The sequence below is a fragment of the Petromyzon marinus genome, chromosome 38, assembly GCF_048934315.1.
Source record: "Petromyzon marinus isolate PM22_M1 ecotype Great Lakes invasive population chromosome 38, UKy_Petmar_22M1.pri1.0, whole genome shotgun sequence".
Lineage (NCBI taxonomy): Eukaryota > Metazoa > Chordata > Hyperoartia > Petromyzontiformes > Petromyzontidae > Petromyzon > Petromyzon marinus.
In genome coordinates this window covers 11567100-11594511 of record NC_133704.1, presented here as the reverse complement: position 1 = coordinate 11594511, position 27412 = coordinate 11567100, and the positions used below count along the sequence as shown (strand labels likewise).

The following is a 27412-nucleotide window of genomic DNA, read 5'->3' as shown; positions in this document are numbered from 1 at the left end:
GGGGGGCTGGTAGTATGCGTCGATTATGCTACAGTGAACAAGTTACAGGTTGGGACAAGCTACATGTGACGGACAATTACATCCCAATCACAAGCGGATGCTGGATGGAGAAAAGCTCCATGGGTGGGGCTTACGTGACAACCTGAACAGTACCTGTTGTGCAAGACAGACGATTACTGTATGTATTATAAACTAAAATATTTTCTATTTTACCAGGTCAGGCCCACGCCGCTATTGAGCTCTTTTTCAGAAGCGACCTGGCCACAAATGATAGCTCAACGAAGTGGCTTGTCACGTGGAACTGTACAGCAGCCGAAGCCTCGAATACGCGTGTTTCTAAATGTGGAGAGACAACAAAAAAACCAGAAGACCCGCAGAAAATGCACGTGACCACAGGGGAAAGAGAGATAGAGGGACACCACAAACTCCAAATAAGCAGCAGGCATCGAGGTTGGGATCGAACCCACGACCTCCTGCATACCAGGCGAGGTAGTCAACATCTCCTAGCCACCGTGATGATGATGGGAGACACGCAAACTACAAATATACAACAGCAGGCGTCAGGGTCGGGATCGGACCCACAACCTCCTGCACACCAGGAGAGGGAGTTAACATCTCCCAGCCACCGTGACGAATCTGCCACCTGGCTCGGTGCAAACGCACGCGTTTAATAAAAAAAAAACAGCACACAGCACACGACAAAAAAAGGGTGCCCATTGTCCATTAGTCGACTGCTGGACAAGGGTTTGCCACACGCCACGCGGTAGGTTGCCGAGGTAATTTTACGATTTTTCAATACCACTGCACCCTACACAGCAGCGGATTGACGCACGCGCTGTAACGTGTTACAGGGGTACAGACAAACGCCGACATATTTTGCAATTCAGGAACGTTTATTGTGAAGTTTTCCAAACAAATAAAACTATTACTAATCCGCACCGTTTACAGGAACGCGACGCGAGACGGCCACCGGGCGGAACGAGCCCACGTCACGTGACGTGCGCACAAACTCGGGGCAATGTCGCGGAATTAAATTCTCCACTTTGGCAACAAAAACAAAAGCCTTGCAAAGTACATTAGACTGCAACAAAATAAATAAACTCAATACCTAGGCCAGCTAAGTTATTCCCTTTTCCTAGCTAAATCAGAGGCGGAGTAAAAACGAAGAGAAATACATCTTGAAAAAAAACACACGGGACTACGAGTCTCTTTGGTGGGTTTTACCATCGATCGGCGGTGCCGTGTGCACAAAACGTTGAAGACAGAAAGTGAAAGTGGCCTCGGAGAAGCAAGAGAGGTGGGGGTATGGTTAGAGTGCTGGGCCTGTGCTGGACAGTCGCTGGGTGGATAATGAGGTTAGTATTAGGGTCTAGCTGGCTCGTTTGGGAGGTCAGGGGTAGGGTTAGTGTTTGGTTAGTTACTGTGGGTTAGGGTCTGGTTGGCAAATGCAATTAGGCGTAGGGGCCAATGGCTGCTTGATAAGTATTGTGGTTAAAGGTAATGTGAGTGGTTGACTAAGACGGGCAAGCTAACGGTTAGGATTTGTGTCTTATTGACGACAATATTTGTGTCTGTGCGTCCGTGTCGGCACGCGATCATGACAAGTTCTGCCCGTGCATTTGCGATCGGGGAAAACCCAGCGAGCCAGTGGTGGAAATGCCAGATAAACTATGGCACGGGTGAGAGCCTATCCCATTAGACAACCGTCCTTGACTTGCACATAAAGTAGTACTCATTCATTCCACCCAGGCGACAAGTTAAGACCGAATGGACAACCCGACCAGGATTTGAACTCCGACTGCGAGCCGCTCGCTCCAACGCCGAACCACCAGGAGCGGGTCGCCACGGGGCTACAGACAGGAAACCGCTCGACGCACGGCCCAACCTCGACGCGCCCCCTCGACGCTTGCCGTACCGAGCGGCCGCGTAGAGACCTTCTCTCCGCCGCTGAAACCGGCCAGAGCCCTCGCCGATTGAAACCGTCGGGTTAAGGAGAGGGGATGCGCAAAGTCAGCGAGACACGTGCGCCAGCGAGTGCTCGTCCGGCTCACCGGTCGAGCGGCACGAGTGACCGTGCGCCCTGCCGCCCCCCCCATCGCCGCGCTCGCTCGCGCCCCGGCAGCGCGGCGCCAGCGCGGCGCTCGGCGGCGAAGCGCCGCTCCGCGGGGACGCGACGCCGTCGCCCGAGTTCGCCGGGGAGGACGAGGGGAGGGAGGAAGAGGAGGACGAGGAGGAGGAGGAACGTCTTCCGGGGGCGTCCAACCCCGTCACCGTCTCAGCGCTGGAGCTGGACAACAAGCCGGGCCGGCGATCGCCGCGCCGAACACCGGAGACCCCGGGAGCCATGAACATGTAGACGCTGGGCAGCGGGAGGAGGGCCGCCGTCGGCCGACGCGGGAGCGTGTCGTACGCGTCGCACGGCCTCGGCCGCCGGGCGCTGCGGTGCGCCACGGCGGCGTCGCCCCACGCCGTTTCCGCCGCGCCCTCAGCATCGCTCATTGGCCCGCCAGAGAAACCGCCTGCCGCGCACCGCTGGCAAAACGCGGCCTGGTGGCGGCTCGTGTTCGCCTGCCGCATCAACATGTACTGGCCCTGGCGGGCGATGGGCGGCGCTGCGGGGTGGCCGGCTTCGTCGGCCGTCGTGGCGGCGCTTCCCTCCCGTGGTTCCCCGCGGGGCGTCACGGTGGTGCGGTGGTGGCTCCAATATTGCCGAACGGCGGTCGCGCCGGCTCTCCAAAAACTTGGCGGCGCCGTCGGCGAGCGATGCCCACCCCGGAACGGTTCCGCAGCCGCCGCCATGCTCACGATATTCATCGATAAATAGGCGGAAGAGGCTTTGCCGGCCCGTCCCGCTTGCTGTGCCGACGCCTTGCCGCCGACGCGCCCTCGAGGCGGCGGCGGTGATTTGTCGCCGGGGCCTCGCTCGCTGTTGAGGAACCGGTTCCGGAAGGTGGCCGAGCTGGAGGGACGGCGTTCACTCGCGTCGTCATGAGCGGGGTAGCCGGGCTGAGGAACAGAGGGAGCCGCGGCCTCGCACGGGAAGGGAGCGCAGGGAGAGCGGCCGGCTCCACTGCCGGCGCAGAGTGCGGCCACCAAGTCCACTTCCACGCACGGACAGTCCGCTTGTCCGTCTACGCACGGGGCACAACGACAAATTGTTTTTGGAATTAGCAGCGTTTGTTTGGTTACAACCAAAACATAATCACTTCACGTGCACCTTTTCGCAGATAATCTTATAGTTTATGATTTTTGGGTTAGGACTACGTAAAGATCCGGGCCAATTCGTGTCGTCAAAGACACTGCACCACGCGACACAACCAAACTATATTGTCAAGTGATGTATAAGCATTCAACGCTGTGCAAATTATTATCGCTTCAGGTCCCCGGCGAGTCGAGGAACGATCTTCACAAACAAGTTTAGCAATTAGATATGGGCGTACTCTTTGGTTCTATTGGGTAAAGTCACGTAGGTAAAAAAATAAAATACCTGACTTTACCCAATAGAACAAAAGAGTATGGATCCTAGCAGTTACGAAAGCTTTAAATCTAGAATTGATATGGGCGATTCGTTTAAAACTACACCAAAAACATCATCAGGACAAGATACAGGAAGTCAACATAGACACGTCACCTGACCTTGCCTTCATATTAAACGCCCCTGATCTTGTGAGATCTACATAAACCACACTGACCCGGCGTGGTGAAGTTAAGAGCAGCGACATTTCTTTTTCAGAAAGCCGAAGAGGCAATCAGGGGCGGCATCACTGCACCAGTTTCCATAGCGTGCGTTCAATTGCCGCGAGTTTTCTGGCGTTGCTAAAATAATAAAAGTCCGAATGAATAATTGAAATCGGAAAAGTCCAGGGAGTGTTCTCGTAAAATTAAAACTGCCGAGTGGCACTGTGGTCAGAGTGTACAACTCCAAATCGGAAGTTTGTGAGTTCAAATCCTAGTCGGGGGGGGGGGGAGATCTACTTGGGTCTGTCATCATCCATTGCGGTTCATAAACTGAGTTTGACTTTGTGGAAAGTAGTCATAGTTATGAGGGACTGGCCTTTGATCATAATAATGTGTAAATGTAACCACTGTCTCAGGACAATACTAATAAATAGTCGTGTGAATATATTAAACAGCTTTTACGAATCTATTTTTGGTAGAGTAATCGGAAAATACACTGCAGGATGAGGGCCTCTCCACACCGTGTCGGCAACGAGGGTCGTTAAACCATACTTCACCGCACTGGTCAGCGGCGGGTCTAGGGCCAGCGCTACCGCCACCCGCGCGGTAGCTGGAGCTCGGGCGGGCAAGCGACGGTTACGCGCCAGGCAGCTCTCGTGGCGCACGCTGCGGCGGGGCGTGGCCGCGGAGCCCGGAGCTGCCGAGACGTCTCCGCGCCGTCGACGCGGACGAGCAGAGCTTGGGCCGCGGGGGCTGCGGCCGGCTCCACATCCGGCACAGCGACAGCTCCTCCACGGCCAGCAGGAGATTGTGGTGAATGGCCGCCGCCATGGTGTCGTCCTCCACCTGCATCTCGCAGCGCCAACGCAACGGGCAACACGACGACAACGACGGGGGCCACGGAGGCGTTGGTACCGGGTGCCATCCGCGTGCGTTGGGCAGCCGTCACCTGCAGGCCGGGGCTCACACTGCCCCGCGCTGGAGCGGCTGCCAAGGGGCCCGTCCATAAATGACGTCACGCTATTTTGGACGATTCCCCCCCCCCCCGCACCCTTCGTCACACGACGTCACAAAAAGTCAGACCCCTCCCCTCAAATATGACGTCACAAAGCTCTGCTCCCCCCCCCCCCCCCCCAAAAAATATAAAACATACTTCAAATCGCTTTAAACTATTGCCATTGTAGCGCGTATTTAATGTGGCGCTGCACTCTGATGTTGTAGGGGAAAACATTTATAAAAAAGTCAATTTAATTAAGTAGAACGTGCTGCCTATATTTATTTAAAGTTGCGCATTTTGATGTGACGTCACATTTCTCAACCCCTCCCCCCCCCGTTCGTCACACATCGTCACAAATGTCTGACCCCCCCCCCCCAGGTGCATGACGTCATTTATGGACGGCCCCCAACGCCTTCGCGCTGACGGCGGACTTTCTTGGCCCGCAGCATGGGTGCAGAACCCTCGTTTTGCAGAGGGCCAAAAAGGACTTTCAAGCGTAATTGGCGGCCATGCGTTAGTTGACACGCCAGGATAGCATGGGTGGAGCTACAGGACGGGGGGTGGAGTTACAGGACAGCAGGTGGAGCTACACAACGGGGGGTGGAGCTACTCACCAGGGGGGTGGGGCTACATGACGTGAGGTGGCGCTACATGATAGGGGGCGGAGCTACACAACGGGGGGTGGAGCTACTCGCAAGGGGGGTGGGGTTACATGACGTGAGGTGGCGCAACACGACGGAGGGTGGCGCTACACGATAGGGGGTGGCGCTACACGACAGGGGGCGGCGCTACACGACCGGGGCGGCGCTACACAACGGGGGGGGGCGGCGCTACATGATGGGGGGGTGGCGCTACAGGGCAGGGGTGGAGCTACACGACGGGGGGTGGAGCACCAGGGCAGGGGTGGAGCTACACACAATCAGATGACGCCATCTGGTCGAGGCCAAAAGAAAGTCGTCCCTTGGTGTGGACCAATCAGTTTCAAGGACAATGCATATATTATCATAGTATGTTTTTTGTTTGCATTTTGACTGCAGGTATTGTGGTTAATGCAGACATGGATCCTCGTAAAAAGGTTTCAGTTTTGTTGCCAGAAAAAAGGGGAAAAACCCTATTATTATTATATTTTGGTACTGGCAAAGGAGGTCTAATGACACAGTGGAGACATGTTGGAGCGAACTCTTGACTTTTTTAATTCTCCCAGTCGGAACTGAAAGTTTGGTGACAATTCAGCCTGGTAATCATATACACCTGTTACAAACGAAAACAAAACTATTTCAAATGCATGCAAATATTAATCTGTTGCTATTAAATGTTGGAATCATAAAAAATAAAGTCGCCGACTCCTCTTAATGCCATCGATATGGGAGTGCTGTTCGCAGGCCAATATACCAATGTACATTCTTGAATATAACTACAGGCGTCCCAATAGTGCCTATTCGCAGTTACGCTATTCATCTTTAAGACGTATGCTCCACACTCACGCTATGCGTTTCACAGTTATGCGTTCAGGAAAACAAGAAAAAGCATTGTAAAGTAAAAATGAATTAAAGTAAACAATTATTTCCATTGATAAAAATTCACAGTAAAAACAAATATTGCCGAGGGCGTCACCGCATCACGGCAGTACCGAGTGTCATGGGCTTAGCGTAGCCGTCGGAGATCTGGGGAAAGTCTATGCAAGCATCCAGGAAGCCCTGAAGTTACTCCTGATTAAATCAATCTTTGCAATAATATTTTCAATATCAATACATCTTATTAAACTCCCTTTTAAGTGTGTTTGGAATGTTAATATTATTATTTAGTATTACATTTATAACATATTTTGTAAATCCACGGCTAAAATCATGAAATGAAATGCTTAATTTTTCTTCGGAATATAACGTGCCTGTCTTTGGGGAAAATAGGATTCGTACAGCGCGATTCGACTTACTTTGCTATTTTTCAGGAATGAATGTCGCGCATTACTCTGCACAGACACCCATGGAAGAAGGCAGACTAGTGAAGGAATCTGCCATCGCTTTACACTACTAGGGCCGTAGTATTTCCAGGAGACTGCCTCTGGGTAACTCAAGAGCCACGATTAAAAGCGAAGGGGAGCAATTTTCCACCCGACCCATCTTCTTATCCGCAAATACCGACGGATAAGAGGAACGCGGAAAAACGCGTCACGTGGAGCGCCTCATCTTCGCAGCGGTTTCAGGAGTCGCGAGACAGTAGCAGCGGAATAATCATCACCACACTCGCATCACCACCGTCATCATCATCATCACGTGCCATTGTCTATCGAGTGCTGGGCGAAGATCTCTCAGCGACGTCGGCCATCCCTCACGGTCCTGCGCTGCCACAAATCCACCTCCTGCACACAAACCAATCTCATCGCTCCACCTCGTCGTGGTGTCGCCGTCCGTCATCAGCCTCGTGCACGCTTCGCAAGAGAATGCGCGAGCACAGACCGCTCGCACGGCAGGAGATCGTCGCTTATTTTCAGCGGGCTCTGCCCAACCAAGAACAGCAACGACGATGAGAGCGTGATCCCGTATGTATGTATCACTTCTGTCGCGCCGTACCTAGCCAACCGTGCCCTAAATCTGTGGTGCGATGATGGTCACCATCATCGTTGGGATCCATACCGTACACAAGCTCATCATGGGTTGCCATGGAGCATTATGGGTAAATGCTAATATAAACAAAACTCCTGTTTCTGCGTCGGTTCAAGTAAATAAACAAACGCTTGCTGGATTACCAGATGTTACGTGGAGTCCTCTCATTGATAACATATGCTCATTCAACAACATGATGACATAAAAAATGTTGAAACCAGTCCCAAGTTTGCATGCGTTAAAATAATCCTGCTTAATAACACCGTATTTGTGTAGAAAGGCTGATGGATTTAATAATAATGTCCGCTTCTAAATGCTCTGTGTGGCTAGTTTTGTGATTAAACCAGGATCTGAGAACACACACAAGTTAGAGACATCAAAACGACTGATGAAAACTTAAATTATTTGGTGATACTGCTTTGGAACTGCCACAAACAACCAAAAAAAACTCAACACATTTGGCAATAACACTGTGGCCTAAAAAGCAAATATACATATAACAGGCGATGTTATGGGCAATGTCCTTTCTTTGATGTGATATGCAGAAGGGCCACTGGCCAAAACGTCACCGAATATAAAAACAATACTGCATTTACTTTTTATTATTGACGAATGTTTCGAGTTGTTGGTTAAGAAAAGTGGGGCGGGAGGACACGTCGCCAGGAGCGAAGATGGCCGGTGGGGAAAGAACGCGCCCCCAGAGTACGCCAACCGCAAGAGATAGAGAGCCAGGGTAATCAGTTCACGTGCAGGAGTGAAATTGAGTGTGGCATTGCAGGACTATGTAGGGGCGGATGGCGTAGTGAGGAGACCTTTATCCGGCACTGGATAGACCACGGTTGATGATGATGATGATGTTGGTGGTGATAACACACAAATATAAATCGATTACATACCCTCATCCAGATCTGTCCTGGTCCCAGATCCGAGGAATTGCCCAAGGTGATGAAGAAGCAGTCATCGCTGTGACCGAAGTACTTGATACAAAACAGGCTGACGATCACCCTGGTGGCATCTGCAACACACAGCCGCACGCCTCGCTGCATTCTACAACTTACTTTTATATTTATTTACAAGTGACTTGGTTATTTTATTTCTCTATTTTGCACTCCTATCGTGTTTTTGCGTATTGCTTGTTGTTGTAACTTGCTGACCAACCTAAACTGGACATCTGTGGGAAAAAAAGAGCTTCATGGCTCATCAGATTCCTCAAGTCTAAATGTAGGTTCAGATTCATTTCACAGATCCATGCTTCGTCTACAGCAGCCAGGGTTACGGTCCGAAGGGCGGTCAGGATTCATGGGTCATGATTTAAGAATCGATTTACCTAGGTTTTCGTTTTTTTAACTCCATAAAACTAAAAACTATTTTTTATTTTAACAACTAAGGCCCACTGAGCTATGTAGCCCCTTTTCAGAAGCAACCCATCACAATTCATAGCTCAACGAAATGGTTCATGTGAAAACTTATAGCAGCCAAATACTCTAAATGTGCTAAATGTGGAGAGAAAACCCGGAGGACGTGGAGAAAAAAATCCACGTGACCACAGGGAGAGAGAGACGCAAACTCCAAATATACAACGGGCGTCAAGGTCGGCACCGAACTCACGACCAACTCCTGTATACCACACGAGTTAACATCCTTTAAACCCGGGGTGGACTTCATTGGCCTAAATGTAACATTTAGGTTGCTAGAATTTCGACGGCCTGACTATAGTAGATACTATTGACTCCATAGTCGATATTACTGACTCTATAGTAGATACTGACTCTATAGTGTGGAGGGTGTTGTAGGTGTATATGACTCTATAGTAGACACTACTGACTATTGTATGTAGGGTGTGTAGGTGTATATGACTCTATAGTAGACACTACTGGCTATTGTGTGTAGGGTGTGTAGGTGTATATGACTCTATAGTAGACACTACTGACTATTGTATGTAGGGTGTGTAGGTGTATATGATTCTATAGTAGACAATACTATTGTATATAGGGTGTGTAGGTGTATATGACTCTATAGTAGACACTACTGACTATTGTATATAGGGTGTGTAGGTGTATATGACTCTATAGTAGACACTACTGACTATTGTATATAGGGTGTGTAGGTGTATATGACTCTATAGTAGATACTACTGACTATTGTATGTAGGGTGTGTAGGTGTATATGACTCTATAGTAGACACTACTGACTATTGTATATAGGGTGTGTAGGTGTATATGACTCTATAGTAGACACTACTGACTATTGTATGTAGGGTGTGTAGGTGCATATGACTCTATAGTAGACACTACTGACTATTGTATATAGGGTGTGTAGGTGTATATGACTCTATAGTAGACACTACTGACTAATGTATGTAGGGTGTGTAGGTGTATATGACTCTATAGTAGACACTACTGACTATTGTGTGTAGGGTGTGTAGGTGTATATGACTCTATAGTAGACACTACTGGCTATTGTGTGTAGGGTGTGTAGGTGTATATGACTCTATAGTAGACACTACTGACTATTGTATGTAGGGTGTGTAGGTGTATATGACTCTATAGTAGACAATACTGACTATTGTATATAGGGTGTGTAGGTGTATATGACTCTATAGTAGACACTACTGACTAATGTATGTAGGGTGTGTAGGTGTATATGACTCTATAGTAGACACTACTGACTATTGTGTGTAGGGTGTGTAGGTGTATATGACTCTATAGTAGACACTACTGGCTATTGTGTGTAGGGTGTGTAGGTGTATATGACTCTATAGTAGACACTACTGACTATTGTATGTAGGGTGTGTAGGTGTATATGACTCTATAGTAGACAATACTGACTATTGTATATAGGGTGTGTAGGTGTATATGACTCTATAGTAGACACTACTGACTATTGTATATAGGGTGTGTAGGTGTATATGACTCTATAGTAGACACTACTGACTATTGTATATAGGGTGTGTAGGTGTATATGACTCTATAGTAGATACTACTGACTATTGTATGTAGGGTGTGTAGGTGTATGACTCTATAGTAGACACTACTGACTATTGTATATAGGGTGTGTAGGTGTATATGACTCTATAGTAGACACTACTGACTATTGTATGTAGGGTGTGTAGGTGCATATGACTCTATAGTAGACACTACTGACTATTGTATATAGGGTGTGTAGGTGTATATGACTCTATAGTAGACACTACTGACTATTGTATGTAGGGTGTGTAGGTGTATATGACTCTATAGTAGACACTACTGACTAATGTATGTAGGGTGTGTAGGTGTATATGACTCTATAGTAGACACTACTGACTATTGTGTGTAGGGTGTGTAGGTGTATATGACTCTATAGTAGACACTACTGACTATTGTATATAGGGTGTGTAGGTGTATATGACTCTATAGTAGATACTACTGACGATTGTGTAGGGTGTGTAGGTGTATATGACTCTATAGTAGACACTACTGACTATTGTGTAGGGTGTGTAGGTGTATATGACTCTATAGTAGACACTACTGACTATTGTGTAGGGTGTGTAGGTGTATATGACTATATAGTAGACACTACTGACTATTGTATATAGGGTGTGTAGGTTTATATGACTCTATAGTAGACATTACTGACTATTGTATATAGGGTGTGTAGGTGTATATGACTCTATAGTAGACACTACTGACTATTGTATGTAGGGTGTGTAGGTGTATATGACTCTATAGTAGACACTACTGACTATTGTGTGTAGGGTGTGTAGGTGTATATGACTCTATAGTAGATACTACTGTCTTTAAAGTAGATACTACTGACTCTATAGTAGATACTACTGACTATTGTATGTAGGGTGTGTAGGTGTATATGACTCTATAGTAGACACTACTGTCTATTGTATGTAGGGTGTGTAGGTGTATATGACTCTATAGTAGACACTACTGACTATTGTGTGTAGGGCGTGTAGGTGTATATGACTCTATAGTAGACACTACTGACTATTGTGTGTAGGGTGTGTAGGTGTATATGACTCTATAGTAGACACTACTGACTACTGTATGTAGGGTGTGTAGGTGTATATGACTCTATAGTAGACACTACTGACTATTGTGTGTAGGGTGTGTAGGTGTATATGACTCTATAGTAGACACTACTGACTATTGTGTGTAGGGTGTGTAGGTGTATATGACTCTATAGTAGACACTACTGACTATTGTATATAGGGTGTGTAGGTGTATATGACTCTATAGTAGACACTACTGACTATTGTATGTAGGGTGTGTTGGTGTATATGACTCTATAGTAGACACTACTGACTATTGTATATAGGGTGTGTAGGTGTATATGACTCTATAGTAGATACTACTGACTATTGTATATAGGGTGTGTAGGTGTATATGACTCTATAGTAGACACTACTGACTATTGTATGTAGGGTGTGTAGGTGTATATGACTCTATAGTAGATACTACTGTCTTTAAAGTAGATACTACTGACTCTATAGTAGATACTACTGACTATTGTATGTAGGGTGTGTAGGTGTATATGACTCTATAGTAGATACTACTGTCTTTAAAGTAGATACTACTGACTCTATAGTAGATACTACTGACTCTATAGTAGATACTACTGACTATTGTGTGTAGGGTGTGTAGGTGTATATGACTCTATAGTAGACACTACTGACTATTGTATATAGGGTGTGTAGGTGTATATGACTCTATAGTAGACACTACTGACTATTGTATGTAGGGTGTGTTGGTGTATATGACTCTATAGTAGACACTACTGACTATTGTATATAGGGTGTGTAGGTGTATATGACTCTATAGTAGATACTACTGACTATTGTATATAGGGTGTGTAGGTGTATATGACTCTATAGTAGACACTACTGACTATTGTGTGTAGGGTGTGTAGGTGTATATGACTCTATAGTAGACACTACTGACTATTGTATATAGGGTGTGTAGGTGTATATGACTCTATAGTAGACACTACTGACTATTGTATGTAGGGTGTGTTGGTGTATATGACTCTATAGTAGACACTACTAACTATTGTATATAGGGTGTGTAGGTGTATATGACTCTATAGTAGATACTACTGACTATTGTATATAGGGTGTGTAGGTGTATATGACTCTATAGTAGACACTACTGACTATTGTATGTAGGGTGTGTAGGTGTATATGACTCTATAGTAGATACTACTGTCTTTAAAGTAGATACTACTGACTCTATAGTAGATACTACTGACTATTGTATGTAGGGTGTGTAGGTGTATATGACTCTATAGTAGATACTACTGTCTTTAAAGTAGATACTACTGACTCTATAGTAGATACTACTGACTATTGTGTGTAGGGTGTGTAGGTGTATATGACTCTATAGTAGACACTACTGACTATTGTATATAGGGTGTGTAGGTGTATATGACTCTATAGTAGATACTACTGACTATTGTATATAGGGTGTGTAGGTGTATATGACTCTATAGTAGACACTACTGACTATTGTATGTAGGGTGTGTAGGTGTATATGACTCTATAGTAGATACTACTGTCTTTAAAGTAGATACTACTGACTCTATAGTAGATACTACTGACTATTGTATGTAGGTTGTGTAGGTGTATATGACTCTATAGTAGATACTACTGTCTTTAAAGTAGATACTACTGACTCTATAGTAGATACTACTGACTCTATAGTAGATACTACTGACTATTGTATGTAGGGTGTGTAGGTGTATGACTCTATAGTAGATACTACTGTCTTTAAAGTAGATACTACTGACTCTATAGTAGATACTACTGACTATTGTATGTAGGGTGTGTAGGTGTATATGACTCTATAGTAGATACTACTGACTATTGTATGTAGGGTGTGTAGGTGTATATGACTCTATAGTAGACACTGACTATTGTATGTAGGGTGTGTAGGTGTATATGACTCTATAGTAGACACTACTAACTATTGTATGTAGGCTGTGTAGGTGTATATGACTCTATAGTAGACACTACTGACTATTGTATGTAGGGTGTGTAGGTGTATATGACTCTATAGTAGACACTACTGACTATTGTATGTAGGGTGTGTAGGTGTATATGCCTACAAAATAAAAAAAAACTTTTTTGGGGGGGGGTGGAGGTGGGGGGCTCAACAATTGCTGTAAACCTGTTGGATCAACTTTTCTCCCCCACATCTGGAGGGGGGGGGGAGTCCATGTTTCATAACTTTTTGATGCAGCCCATCTGAAAGCCTCTTATAATTCAAACAACGCCGGGCCGTTAAAATAGAAGATTCGCAGATAATGTTTACAAACATCGCACATATCCTTGTGCTATGTATGAAATGAGGCGGGGGGGGGGGAGGGGCTTTCTGCCCCCCGCCCCTCCATCTCCTGCCCACGTCGTCGTGGCCCGGCGCCTGGACCTCGCCGAACCCGAGTGCAGTTGCACCGCCTGCACACCTCGATGGCTCGGCGAGCTCGGACCGCTCGCGACCGAACGGTTTCCCCCGCGAGGGGCCAACGTGGGTCATTCTCGCTGGGTTAGACCATCCTCAAACACTCCCCCCCCCCAACCCAGCCCACCGTTATCAGCCTTCACAGACTGTGTGGGGGGCAAGTGCTGTGCAGCGATGAAGGCCGCCACTGCTGCGGCGACACGAAGCGGTGTGACTGGGTGGCCAGCATCACGCCCCGGCCGCCTTTGTGTCTCCCCGGTGGCGAGTGTGCAACTGCAACACCCGCAATTCGCCACGGCGCCTGTGCCAGGCTAGGTGCACTTTAAGGCCACGTGAAGTGTCGGAACGCCCGCTGGCAGGAGGTGACGGGACAGACCCTGGAGGTGCCGTGGATCCACCGAGATGACTGATAGATGGCACCAGCCCGTGGACGCTCTGCTGTGCCAACTCGCAATTTTATCCAACCACCGAGTAGCGTCCTTCACGAGCCTCCTCCAAAGAGGCCGATCTTGACACCGCTGGTACCAGTCATCGGCAAGTCCACTCAGCTCCACATCCTCCTGTACCACGTTACTCCATCTCTTCTCTAGCCCGTTTCACTCACCCACCCACTCACCCATCACTCTATCTCTTCTCTAGCCCGTTTCACTCACCCACCCACTCACCCATCACTCTATCTCTTCTCTAGCCCGTGTCACTCACCCACCCACTCACCCATCACTCCATCTCTTCTCTTGCCCGTGTCACTCACCCACCCACTCACCCATCACTCCATCTCTTCTCTAGCCCGTGTCACTCACCCACCCACTCACCCATCACTCCATCTCTTCTCTAGCCCATGTCACTCACCCACTCACCCAACCATCACTCCATCTCTTCTCTAGCCCGTGTCACTCACCCACCCACCCACCCATCACTCCATCTCTTCTCTTGCCCGTGTCACTCACCCACCCACTCACCCATCACTCCATCTCTTCTCTAGCCCGTGTCACTCACCCACCCACCCACTCACCCATCACTCCATCTCTTCTCTAGCCCGTGTCACCCACCCACCCACTCACCCATCACTCCATCTCTCCTCTAGCCCGTGCCTCGCCCGTTAAGCCCACCTCTATACGGCCGAACACTGTTAAAGGCATGCGGTGGCTGGGCATGCGGGCTACATGACCCAGCGTACAAAGACAAAGATCCACCGTGTAGCCTGTCACAGACTGTTGGGGCAAATTCTATTAGCGAGTAGCACCAATGAAGGCCGGTTCGGCACACGATGGGGTGGATGGCCAGCACCACGCCCGGCCGCTTTTGTCTCCCCAGTGGCGATGTTTACACACCGCACCAGGTACTCATTTGAGGCCGAGTCGACCTTGGGGAGGCCCAGGACAGGTTCAGTTCGATCGTCGCCGGTGTTGGCCGTGAGCGGGAACCGAACTCGGCGGCGCAGCGGTGTGCTAACCGCTGCACCACCGCTCCCCACGCACCCCACATACCTGTACGCGGCCCCCTGGCTGGGCTCACGTAGTGCAGGTGCTCCGTGTAGAAGAAGACCCTGCAGGGCCCCGCGAGCAACGTGGTCAGCCCCAGATCTTGGGACAGCAGCTCGCCCTGCCACGCGTCCAGCAGCAGCAGCTGCTGCCGCTGGTGCGCCCCGGGGCCGCCGCCTGCTCCTCCTCCTCCTCCCGGCGCGGCCGGCAGGGCCCCCCACGGGCCTCCCAGCTTCGCGCCGTCGACGGCCACCAGGGCCCGCAGCGCCGAGAGCCAGGCGCGTTGCTCGGCCTCGTCGGGCGCCCCCAGGGCGAGGTACGCGGAGTCGGTGAGCAGCGCGAGGCCGTGCGGGCAGCGCTCGTCCGACCGCTCGACCACGTGCATGAGGCCGCAGAGGGGCACGACGCGACGCGGTCGCTGGCGGAGGCCCGGCAGGTGCGCGAGGGGCCATCGGGCGAGGCGGGCCAGCGGACCCCGGGCGCCTCTCTCGTGGGCGTCCTTGGCGGGAGGGCCCTTGCCCAGCCAGCTCTCTCGGCTGTCGTGACACTCCAGGCGTGCCGACTGGCACGCCCCGCGCAACACGAAGTAGCGGCGGTGGCCGCTGCGTCGCTTCGTCAGGTAGCCGCTCTTCTCCACGTCTGAGTAGAGGGCCACGTGCCAGGAGCCTCGAGCCGGTGGTGGTGGTGATGTTGTTGGTGGTGGTGATGTTGATGGTGGTGATGTTGTTGGTGGTGATGTTGTTGGTGGTGATGTTGTTGGTGGTGGTGATGTTGTTGTTGGTGGTGATGGTGATGATGGTAACGACATTTTTTGAGAGGTACCACGTTGGGCCGCACGCACTGAGAGGCGGACAATTATTGAGGCTCCCGCCACCCACACAATTTTACTGGGGGTTGCTTGCGAAGATGGCGAGAAACTTCCGTTCCTCAGCTCGGGAAGGAGGTGCGGTCTGGAAGGAGGACTCCCTCGTCTTGCCCTCCCCGTAACGACGACCAAGAGATCTCTCCTCCTTCCCGGCCGGCCGGCCGGCAGGCCTCCCTGCCTCTCTCTCTCTCAGGGCACCCTCAGGGCACCACGCGTGTTCAAATTCGTTTCATATTCCGCCATTTGCCTTCGACGCCCACCCCACGTGGGTTCGCGGGGCAGGCCCACCCCACGTGGTCTCGGAACCGGAATATTTATTTATTTATTTCAGAATGCAAAGCGGAATCCGACTAGCTGGAAAGCTCTTTTTTTATTTAAATCGTCCGATAGGGGGCCACGGGGTAAGAACTTCAACAACGACAAGCAGTAACAAAAAACACACAGAAGTTGTGCAACGTACGAGAAAGGTCAACAAATCACCCCAAAAGTAAAAAAAAACAAATATAACTAAACCATCCCCATCCTACCAGGCAATGCCCAATGAGGTATAAATTTATTTTTCAGAAGCGACCTGTCCACCACAAACGATCGCTTCAACAAAGCATTGGGACATTAATAAAGTATTATAGCTTTCGTGACTGCATAAAATTGCTCATTGGTTTTTTCGGTAAAGTCACGTATGTAGAAATACAATAAAATTATATTAAAACAAAAAAACAATCACGACGTTTCGATCACAACGCAAGCGATCTTCATCAGGTGTCAAGAACAAATCACGGAGGTAAATACAACAAAAAGATGAGAGACGAGAATTCAACAAACCTGAAAAAACATTATGTGAAGCACATCCAGTCAGGCCAACAACACAGTTAGACACTTCCTGGCGGACCACGAATTTCAGAAGAGTTGAACACGAAATTTAACACTTCTGAAATTCGTGGTCCGCCAGGAAGTGTCTAACTGTGTTGTTGGCCTGACTGGATGTGCTTCACATAATGTTTTTTCAGGTTTGTTGAATTCTCGTCTCTCATCTTTTTGTTGTATTTACCTCCGTGATTTGTTATTGACACCTGACGAAGGTCGCTTGCGTTGTGATCGAAACGTCGTGATTGTTTTTTGTTTTAACATTGGGACATTTGTCACACGCAAAATAATCTAAACAATCTTAATGCATGCGGACCGGGGGCCCTCACTTCCCATCAATGTCGCTTGCGTTTGGGAATCAGTTGGATTGGCTGTAAAAAATATTAATTAAATAAAAAGTTTACCACATATTTCCACCCCCCCCCCCCAAAAAAAATGACAAGAATTTAAAAAAAATGTGTTTCAAACACTTGTTTGGTCAACTCCTGAACTGGGATAAAACTAAAACACACACACGATTCAAAACGTTAAATGTTATGAGACCTCCTTTGCCAGTAACAAGATATAGAAATAGGTTTTACCCTTTTAACTGGCACAAAAACTGACACCATTATTCAAGGCATCATGTTTGCAATAACCACAACACAAGCAGTCAAAATGCAAACAAAAAAGACAACTCTGACGCCTTTTGGCGTCTTCTGGTCCAACACCAGTGGAGACTAGGCTCTAAGAAAAGCCGTCTCGGGTGTGGACCAATCAAATTCAAGGACAATGCATATTATTATCAGAGTTGTGTATTTTGTTTGCATTTTGACTACTTGTGTTGTGGTTATTGCAAACATGATGCCTTGAATAAAGGTGTCAGTTTTTGTGCCAGTTAAAAGAGTAAAACCTATTACTATATCTTGTTACTGGCAAAAGAGGCCTCAATGTAAATGCTCACCCCGAGCCCTCAATACTCTGATAGTGCGCTGTTTTTGAGTTGTACGCCTTTTGGCGTCTTCTGGTCCAACACCAGTGGAGACTAGGCTCTAAGAAAAGCCGTCTCGGGTGTGGACCAATCAAATTCAAGGACAGTGCCAATATTATTATCAGAGTTGTCTCTTTTGTTTGCATTTTGACTGCTTGTGTTGTGGTTATTGCAAACATGATGCCTTGAATAAAGGTGTCAGTTTTTGTGCCAGTTAAAAGGGTAAAACCTATTCCTATACGTTAAATGTTGTTTTCCAACGCAGATTTGGAGTGAACACGGATAATTGGTCATTAGGTTATTTCTATTTTCTTAGAATGGTAATCTGTTCACTCACGCGTGTGCTTGTGGCGGCCAGCGATTCACCTGACCCTTGATGAGTGAGGAGGAGGAGGAGAAGGAACGAGCAGCAGGTGATCATTATCTCAAGGAGCGTGTGAAAACAAAAACGACGTGAGAATGAGCACGGCCAAGCGCCCCGCGAAATAATGGACTTGTTAGTGCAGCGCCGTATTGCCAAATAAGTTATGGAATTTGCAATTTATTAAAACGTTAATAAGCTCGCGTACAAAAATTAGTCATCGGGCCTCTTCCCAGTGAATTCGCATGGTTGTTATTGGCCCCGGTGCAAGCAATAAATACATTTTCGGCCCCTGTACATTTCCACCCTCTTTGTAGCCTGGGGCCCCTTCAGCCATGCTCCCCCCAGAAACATGCTTTTAGATTCTTAAAGATTATTTGGCTGCTATACATTTCCACGTGATAAGCCACTTTGTCAAGCTATCGTTTGTGAAAGCCAGGTCGCTTCTGAAAAAGAGCTACGTAGCTCAGTGGGTCTTTCCTGGTAAAATAAAAATAGTTTAGTTTTATTTGTAGATATTTTTTTTGTTATTGAATTACCCTTCCTATTCTTTGCACTCCTATCGCGTTTCTGTATTGTTTGCTGTAACGTTCAGACCCTATTCCCCTCCTGGAACATCTGTGAAAAAGAACTTTATAGCTCATCGGATTCCTTCAATATAAATACATATTCAGATTCTGGTAGCACCCGCCTGCCCACGCCGCTGCTTCTCAATCAGGAACCAAGCTGTGGTTCAGATAACAGTGATAAGCTGTTGTCCGAACATGAGTCACTCCCGCGATGGATGAGCCAGTGCCCAGATGTTGGTCGCCCTTGAGTGTTTGTCGAGCGTGAGTTTGCACGTGCACAGACCATCCCGTTTCTCAGTCCATGCGGGTCACGTTGGTTATTTGACCTTTTGTTTCACCACAACCACCTACCCGCCCGCCCGCCCTCCCACTCACCACACTGCAGGTCACAAACACTTCCCTCTTTAAATCGTCCCTCGCACTGGGCCACTTTTGAATTCACTCCTAACGTCGCTCTCCCCCAAGCTCCTACAATGAGGCGCCACGGTGGCGAGATGTTAACCACGTCGCATGGTATTCAGGAGGTTGTGGGTTCGATCCCGACCCTGGCGTCTGGTGTATGTTTGGAGTTTGCGTGTCTCTCTCCCCCTGGTCGCGTGGATTTCCTCCGGGTCCTCCGGTTTTTCCCTCCTCGTTTAGAAACATGCGTTTAGAGTATTTGGATGCTATACATTTCCAAGTGATAAGCCACTTCGTTGAAGCTATCATCTGTGGCCAGGTTGCTTCTGACAAAGAGCTACATAGCTCAGTGGGCCTTACCTGGCAGAATAAAAAATAGTTTAGTTTAATAACCTAGCTCATTTCAAGAAACTCGTAGCCTTTTATCTATTACAGCGTTATCACAAAATAATCGTGGCTGTGGAGAATATGAGTAACACAATTAATAAGCATATTACGCCTCCTTCACATATCTGTTCCCCCACAAACTCCATCGGCTACGCCACCCTGAGAGTGTGTACATTTCAGCAGCATTCGTTCAACACAGGACAACTCTGGATTGGTTTCGACATTTAATGTCTCATCAGGCTTGCGTTTAAGGCAGAGTCTAAAGAAACGGTATTTTTGGGTTAGATCACGTAAATATAAATGTGCCGTTGAACCCGCCACTACCTGACATAGCCAATTAGTAAGGTTTGCCACGTAAAAAAAAATACCAATTCGTTACTTGTAGAGCACATCGATGTGTTGGCGAATAAACCCACAACATTTACAATTCGAGTACGACGTTCTGCCAGTAATTACAAACAGCATCATCAGGCAACAGCCAGAATTGCGGAGAAATCCTCCTGTTTCAGTCTTAAATAGAGGGATATGCCGGGGGGTGGGGGGTGGTGGTGGATAATGTATGCATATAAATTACAATAGATATCCCATCGGTAAAAAAATATTGACTTTTTTTTTGCAATTTCCTCTGCTGCCCACAACGAAGCAATAGCCTCGTGTCCATCAGTGGGAATGTGGTCAGCACCCACAGTGTTCACCCATCCTGGCACGATGCAGGCTCAAGCCGGAAGCGGCAAGTTGGCTGAGACTTAAATGTGTTTTATTTTAACATGGATACCATGAACAAATTATTTGGTGACGAAGTGTTTGCGGCGGTGCTCAAGTACAATGAACAAAGAAAACGCAACACATTCATCAGTAACATTGTGGCCTTAAAATATGAATATATACGTAAAAGGCGAAATTTCGGTAAATGGCCATTCTTCACATGTGTACCTACATAGAAGAGCCATTGCCCAAAACGTTGCCTATTTCATACATTTTTGTTTTAAGGTAGTGTTATGCATAATTGTTTTTTTTTATATGGATCAGTACATTACTCAGAATGCTCCTCTGCAGCTTTCGGTGAGGTTGTATACAATATTGCTGGGGGGCGGGGGGGGGGGTTGTGTGCTGATGCCTCATGGTGTAGAGAGGGCACTTTCAAATATTAACATTCAATGAACCCACATTTCACTGGTGTTAGTTTTCAAATTAATTTTTTTCTGGGGGGGGACCCCAGACCCCCTGGAAGATTTGGTTCCCTCCAATGTTGACTCCATGGCTACGGCCTTGCATTGACATGCCAATTTCTCTACACCCCCCTCTCTCTCTGCCCCCTCTCTCTCTCTCTCTGTGCCTATGTGTGTATCTCTCTCTGTGTGTCTCTGTGTTATTTTTCTTTGTATATGTGTCTCCGTGTCTGTGTTTTGTCTCTCTCTCAAATTGAGCAATCTTTGGAAGAACGTTATCAACCAGGTGGGGTGTTGACTTATGTTAGCCGACTCTCTTTGTTGTACTCTTTGGTTTTGTTCGGTAAAGTCACGTAGGTAAAAAATAATGAGTTGTACCTGCGGTGATTGCTATATCGGGGAAACAAAGCGACATGTCTCTGACCGAATTCGCGAGCACAAATCAGATTTGAAACACGGCAGAACGAATTCTTCTGCCGTAGCTGATCACTGTTACAACGCTGTGGGTGATCACGATATAATTTTCTCCGATACCAAGGTTCTTTGCAAACCCACGGGTTTTTATCAGAGATTTGTTCACGAGGCAATTCAGATCTACAAACACAGACACAATTTCAACCGAGAAGATGGTTTCAAATTAAGCAACCATTGGAAAGATGTTCTAAATCGAACCAAACATTAAACTAATTTTCAATGGTACAGTATATTTTTCAAGTAGTGGTACCCCAAACTTTCGCAGCTCTTAAAAATTCCCTTTTCACACCATCAATAGGTAAACTCCCCCTCCCCCCCCCCCGCGCCAACCGGCATGTTCACCCGCATGTACACCACCTCTACACCGTTCATCATGCTAAGTCGGCCAATCAAATGCTAATTTTTATGCTAATTCCTTTGTCAAGGCACCTTGTTTCCTCGCACACAGCTTAAAGGTCGCGGTCTGAGCGTGGCTGTGTTTCACTCCAGCGCTGTCCTCGAGACAGCCTGGTCCCTTCACCTGATGAAGGCCGCTTGTGTTGTGGCCGAAACGTCGTGATTTTTGTTGTTTTATTTTTTACCTACGTGACTATACCGAATAGAACCAAAGAGTATGGATCCTTGCAGTCACGAAAGCTTTAAATCTAGAATCTCTGTGTTGTATTGCATTACATTTCTAAGTTTACTAGGTATGTTTTCTCTTTCTAGATTTGAAGCTTTCGTGACTGCAAGGATTCATACTCTTTGTTTTTTTTCGGTAAAGTCACGTAGATAAAACAAAATCAAAATAAACGAAAACAACTAAATCAAATCACGACGTTTCTGATCACTGTCTCAACACAGCGGGTTATCATGACATTGTTTTCTCCGATACCAAAGTACTATGCAAACCTCCCGGTTATTACCAAAGATTTGTCCATGAAGCCATCCAGATTTACAAACATAGACACAACTTCAACCGAGAGGATGGTTTTAAATTAAGCAACCACTGGAAAGATGTCATAAACCAAGTAAAAACTTCAGCTACCTTATAAGCGCACAGCCATTTTTTTTTACCATTTTTCATTGCCCCCGTGCAGTGAACCACCGCTTCCCCCGAACCCTCAACATAACAAAAGCCGGATTAACTTAGCCTCGTCGTGACTCCTCGCTTGGCTCCTCCCCCCCACCTTAACCTTAGCCCCGCCCCCATCAATGTCCTCTACTTGGCTCCTCCCCCCCCACCTTAACCTTAGCCCCGCACGCCGTTGTGGCTCCCTGCTTGGCTCCTCCCCCCCCACCTTAACCTTAGCCCCGCACGCCGTCGTGGCTCCTTGCTTGGCTCCTCCCCCCCACCTTAACCTTAGCCCCGTACCCCATCAATGCCCCCTACTTGGCTCCTCCCCCCCACCTTAACCTGTATATAAGCTCGGGTGTCTCAGAGCTCCCCACTTGATGCAGCTATCTTGCTGTGACTGTTCCACCTGAAGACGGAAGCTTGTGTTGCCTCCGAAACGTCGTGATTTGATTTAGTTGTTTTCTTTTATTTTGATTTTGTTTTCTCTTTCATTTGTACCTGATGGTGATTGCTTGTGTTGCAATCGAAACGTCGTATGCTATTTGCACACAGCGTTGGTGTACGGTGCTTTTTGTGGAATATTTTGCTGTTTTTTTCCCTGGATTTTCTCTTTGCACAGTCACATAGTCACTTTAAGATGTTTTTCTTGTTCATGTTTTGTTTGTTGTGGTTGCACCCGATTCAAGAGCCGAATGGCTCACAGGGCTATACCAAAATAAATAAACTGAAAAAACTGAAACATCATACCATCTTCTGCAGAGCCAGAGAGCAACAGGGGGAACATTGTCTGGCTTCCAGGTGGGAGATTACACCTCGCGAAGCACTCCCATAAAACATTGCTTGTCCCCAATCTTGTTTTGGCTTGAAAAACAAGAATAGGTTTTACCCTTTCTGACAATACAAACAGCAGTTGTGTTAAGATGTTCACACACCAAATAGACACCTTTTGCAAGGGATCAAGTCTACATTGGCCACACACAGTACTTGTGGTGAACATACAAACAGAACGTGCTCTGATAATCTATGGGCATTGTCTTTGAAACTGATTGGCCTACACCAGAGACAGCCTTCTGCATGGCCTCGTCCCACAAGTGTCAGACCAGAGAACAACACGAAAAGGCGAACAGTACAAAGAGAATGCCTCTGTGTGAGTCTCTCTCTCTGCTTGTGTGTCTGTCTGTGTGTCTCCGTGTCTGTGTTTTGTCTCTCTCTCAAATTTAGCAATCTTTGGAAGAACGTCAATCAACCAGGTGGGGTGTTGACTGTTGTGTTGGCCGACTCTCTGTGTTGTATTGCATTGTATTTCCAGAGTTTACTATGTTTTGTTTTCCCATTCATTTACCGAAAGGACTAAATAACGATTTAGAGCATTTACGGCTCGGGGGGGAACAATGAAACACGTTCAACGATTGTACCACCATTATATTCAACGTGACTTTACCGAAAGAGCTAAGAATATGAATTACTGCAGTCACGAAAGCTTTAAAATCAAAATGTACCACCATTGTTTCATTTTGTTTCAACCGACCCAACATGGTTCTGGGAAGTAAATGTACGAATGAGAAGCAAATGTATGAATGAACGAACTTCGATATTTTAACCCACTGACCATTTTCTGAGATATCCCCAACTAGCGAGTAACTGCAAGCAAATACAAATTAACGAACGCTCTGCGTGCGTCACGTGATTTGTTGTCGCTCGAGGTCACCGTGTGGATTTAAAATGTTTTCGTAGTTATTTCACATCGGCAGATTCGTACGTGATTATTCACCCAATGACTCTCACGTCCGATATGATTTCACACTGATTCAAAGCTTTCGTGACTGCAGGGATTCATATTCTTGGTTCTTACGCGACTTTACCGAAAGAACCAAGAATATGATTTCACACGTTTATAAATCACTTCACGTACCCCGTGGGACATTGCCACGTGCTCCCAGGGGTCTGCGTGCCCCTCCCCCCCCCCCCATTGAGAACCACTGCCTTCAAACACCACCGCTGACAAATAAATATTTCTGAAATGTTAGATTAACAGTGGGGTTTTTCGATTTAAAGCTTTCGTGACTGCAAGGATTCATCTTCTTTGGTTCTTTCGGTAAAGCCACGTAGAATGAGAATAAAATAATAAATTGATAAAATAAAATAACACAAGGTGCCTCTGTGAATGTGTATGCTCTGACTTTAACATAGCTATTTCTGTGACCAGTCACAAGCTAATCACTCAGCTATTTCAATGCTAAATTCTATGCTAATTCCTTTGTCAAGGGGTGCCTCTGCGGATGTGTATGCTTTAACTTTAACATAGCCATTTCTGTGACCAGTCACAAGCTAATCACTCAGCTATTTCAATGCTAAATTATATGCTAATTCCTTTGTCAAGGCGCTTTGTTTCTTCTCACACAGCTTAAAGGTCGCGATCTGAGCGTGGCTTTTTCGCTCCAGCGCTGTCCTCCAGACAGTCTCGTCCCTACACCTGATGAAGGCCGCTTGTGTTGTGGCTGAAATGTCGTGAGAATTTTATTGTGTTATTTTATTTTATCAATTTATTATTTTATTCTCATTCTACGTGGCTTTACCGAAAGAACCAAAGAAGTGGGTTTTTTTTATACCTCCATTCCATGTAGGTACATGTCAATCCACTGCTGGATGAAGACATATCCTCACGCCAAGTTGTCCGTGGATATTTGTTCGACCAAACTTCACCGCACTTCTATTGCAGCACGGATTGCTGACGGAGGGTTGCCCAGTACTGGTTCGGCCATCACTGGCCGCTGATCTTATCCGTGGCCGAAAATCAAAGTCAGGTGGCCGGGTTCGTGGCGTATGATGTCCCCCCTTAATGCCACTGCTCCCCCTCCCCATGTTTCCAGGAGAGGCGAGTGTTCGTGACGAACGTGATAGCAGAGTGTTGTGTTATTTGCTGCCAGCACATTTTAACTTTTGAAGATAATATAAACATCTCTCTCTCTCTGTGTCCTTCCTTCTCCCAGTGCCCCATCCCGTTTTTCGGTCCATCTCTCTCCTTGCATCCCTCCACTGGAATAAACTTCCCCTGTACATGAAGCAGACCCCCCTTCTTAACCTCCTTCCGTACCACTCTTGAAGCCTCACCATTTCTTCTCTTCCTCTTCCCTCCACTCGCCCCTCCATTCCTTCCCGTCCCTCGCCTGTAGCCCTTTCGTGAACCCTCGAGTACCGGTCTATCGCTGTCACTCATGCCTCAATCAATCCTCGTGCGCCCCACATTCCATTCTGCCACCGTTTTGTAAGCCATGCCAAGCGCCTTGAGCCAAGGCGCTCTCTAAATATAAATTAGGTCAGATTTTGAGTTGCACATTACGTTTCACGCCACGGTAGAGGGGGAGAGAGCAGCTCGCAAATCAGATGATCGCAAGTTCGAATTCCCGGTTGGGAGTTAACTCAGCCCATCACATCTCCAGGGACGTTAAAAGGAGTTACCGCTTTGTGGGGAAGTCGACAACAGCAGGAGTTGCCCTACGGCTTACACTCGCTCACTGCCAACGGACTGTGGGATTTCCACCGCTTTCGTTCCTCATATAGAGGCGTAGATGTGGGGACCACACTGCGCTCTTGCGCAAAGTTGGGGCGGGGGGGGGGACGAAACAGGTGGACTTCTTCACAGATCTGGCTGTCGCCTGATGAAGCTAGTTGTAATGACTGGCGAAACGTCGAACTCAGATTGTAAATGTTGTGGCTTGGCTCTCCAACACACCGGTGTGCTGTACTAGTGACGAATTGGCATGTTCCGTTTACTAGTTAGCTGTGGCGGGTTTAACGACACAACATTTATATATTTACACGATCTAACCCAAAAAAAAAACCTATTATTACGGATGATATTGGTCGGGAAAGCCTCCTCCTCCCACTAGGTGTTAAACTTGACTAGGGCGATCTGTGCGGGCTGGCAACGGCGGGGGTGCATCGGCGTGGGGACGTCGTACAGCTAACACGATGGATTTAGCTGCATTGCGGCAATGCGTAAAGGGTTGAACGGGCCTCCTGTGGGTGACCTCGCTCCCGGCTGCGTTCCTGTGGTGAGCAGCGCGCATTTGCTGGGTCTGCGCCTCGGTTGTGGAATTCCCTGCCGTTGTAAATTCGTTGAACCGACAATTTGGTTACTTTAAAGTCGCGTTTAAAAACACATTTTCTCAAGTCCGTTTATTCTACTTAGCTGCTCCTTCTCTCTTGGCCTTTACCTTAATCTTAGAATGCGCCTTGAGACATTGTTGGAAGGCGCCTTACAAATACATGTGAGTTATTATTACTGTATATATATAGCCAAGGAGGTTATACTCAACACAAACAATTGGTCGCAAAACGGATTGCCAAAGACTTAACAATAAAGTGCGGTCAGAATTTCCGACCACTAAAGCGGCATTGGCAAAGACAACTGCCAACATAGTATACACATTTGTTTCCGAACAAGTTGTATCAGAATATGTATATATATACTGGGGGAATCCGATGAGCTATTAAGCTCTTTTTTCACAGATGTCCAGTCGGGGCACGGGGTAAGAACGTTACAAAAACACGATATGAGTGCTAAGTACAAGAAATGTAAACAAATCACCCAAACACAAACAAATCAAACGAAACCATCCTACCAGGCAAAGCCCACTGAGGTGTAAACTTATTTTTTCAGAAACCACCTCTGGCCACAAATGATAGCACAACAAAGTGACCCCATCATTTGGACACATCGATTGGAGATGACTTGGAAGGTGGCGCGTGTCGTGATTGATTGCTATGACGCACGCCTGGTCTCGAGGCTGCTACAGCTTCGTTTCCACCAAAGCTCGTTGTGAGATCGCGAAAGACTGAAATCACGTGGTGCCGGGGATATTGTTTGTACGTTGAGATACAATATGTTATGATACGCGGCATTGCCTTTGTACGGTTCGCCTTTTGGCGTTCTCTGGTCTGACACTGGTGAGACTAGGCCATTAGAATAAGCCTGTCTCTGGTATAGGCCAATCAGTTTCAAAGACTGCCATATATGAATTATCACAGCATGTTTGTATTTTTGCCACAAGTATGTGTGGTTAATGCAGAAATGTATGTCTTGCAAAAAGTA

At 47.3% G+C, this 27412-nt stretch overlaps 1 protein-coding gene across 1 annotated transcript; it reads right to left on the bottom strand.

Moving 5' to 3' along the window:
* Positions 1–874: 874 nt before the first annotated feature.
* On the bottom strand, positions 875–16940 carry LOC116950105 (uncharacterized). The gene is made up of 4 exons (XM_032967559.2): positions 15209–16940; positions 8175–8293; positions 4323–4524; positions 875–3131 (listed from the first exon to the last, which is right to left on the bottom strand). The coding sequence occupies exons 1-4, from the start codon at positions 16008–16010 to the stop codon at positions 2011–2013; spliced, it is 2244 nt and encodes a 747-aa protein (XP_032823450.2). The 5' UTR covers positions 16011–16940; the 3' UTR covers positions 875–2010.
* Positions 16941–27412: the final 10472 nt, after the last annotated feature.

Bases quoted from the DNA above. Each gene is read 5' to 3' on its own strand.
- LOC116950105 (XM_032967559.2), bottom strand. From the start codon at position 16,010: ATGTCGTTACCATCATCACCATCACCACCAACAACAACATCACCACCA. The intron at 8,294-15,208 runs GTATGTGGGGTG...TGTGTGTTGCAG, and splicing joins AGCCAGGGGGCCGCGTACAG to ATGCCACCAGGGTGATCGTC. The intron at 4,525-8,174 runs GTATGTAATCGA...TGCGAGATGCAG, and splicing joins CAGGACAGATCTGGATGAGG to GTGGAGGACGACACCATGGC.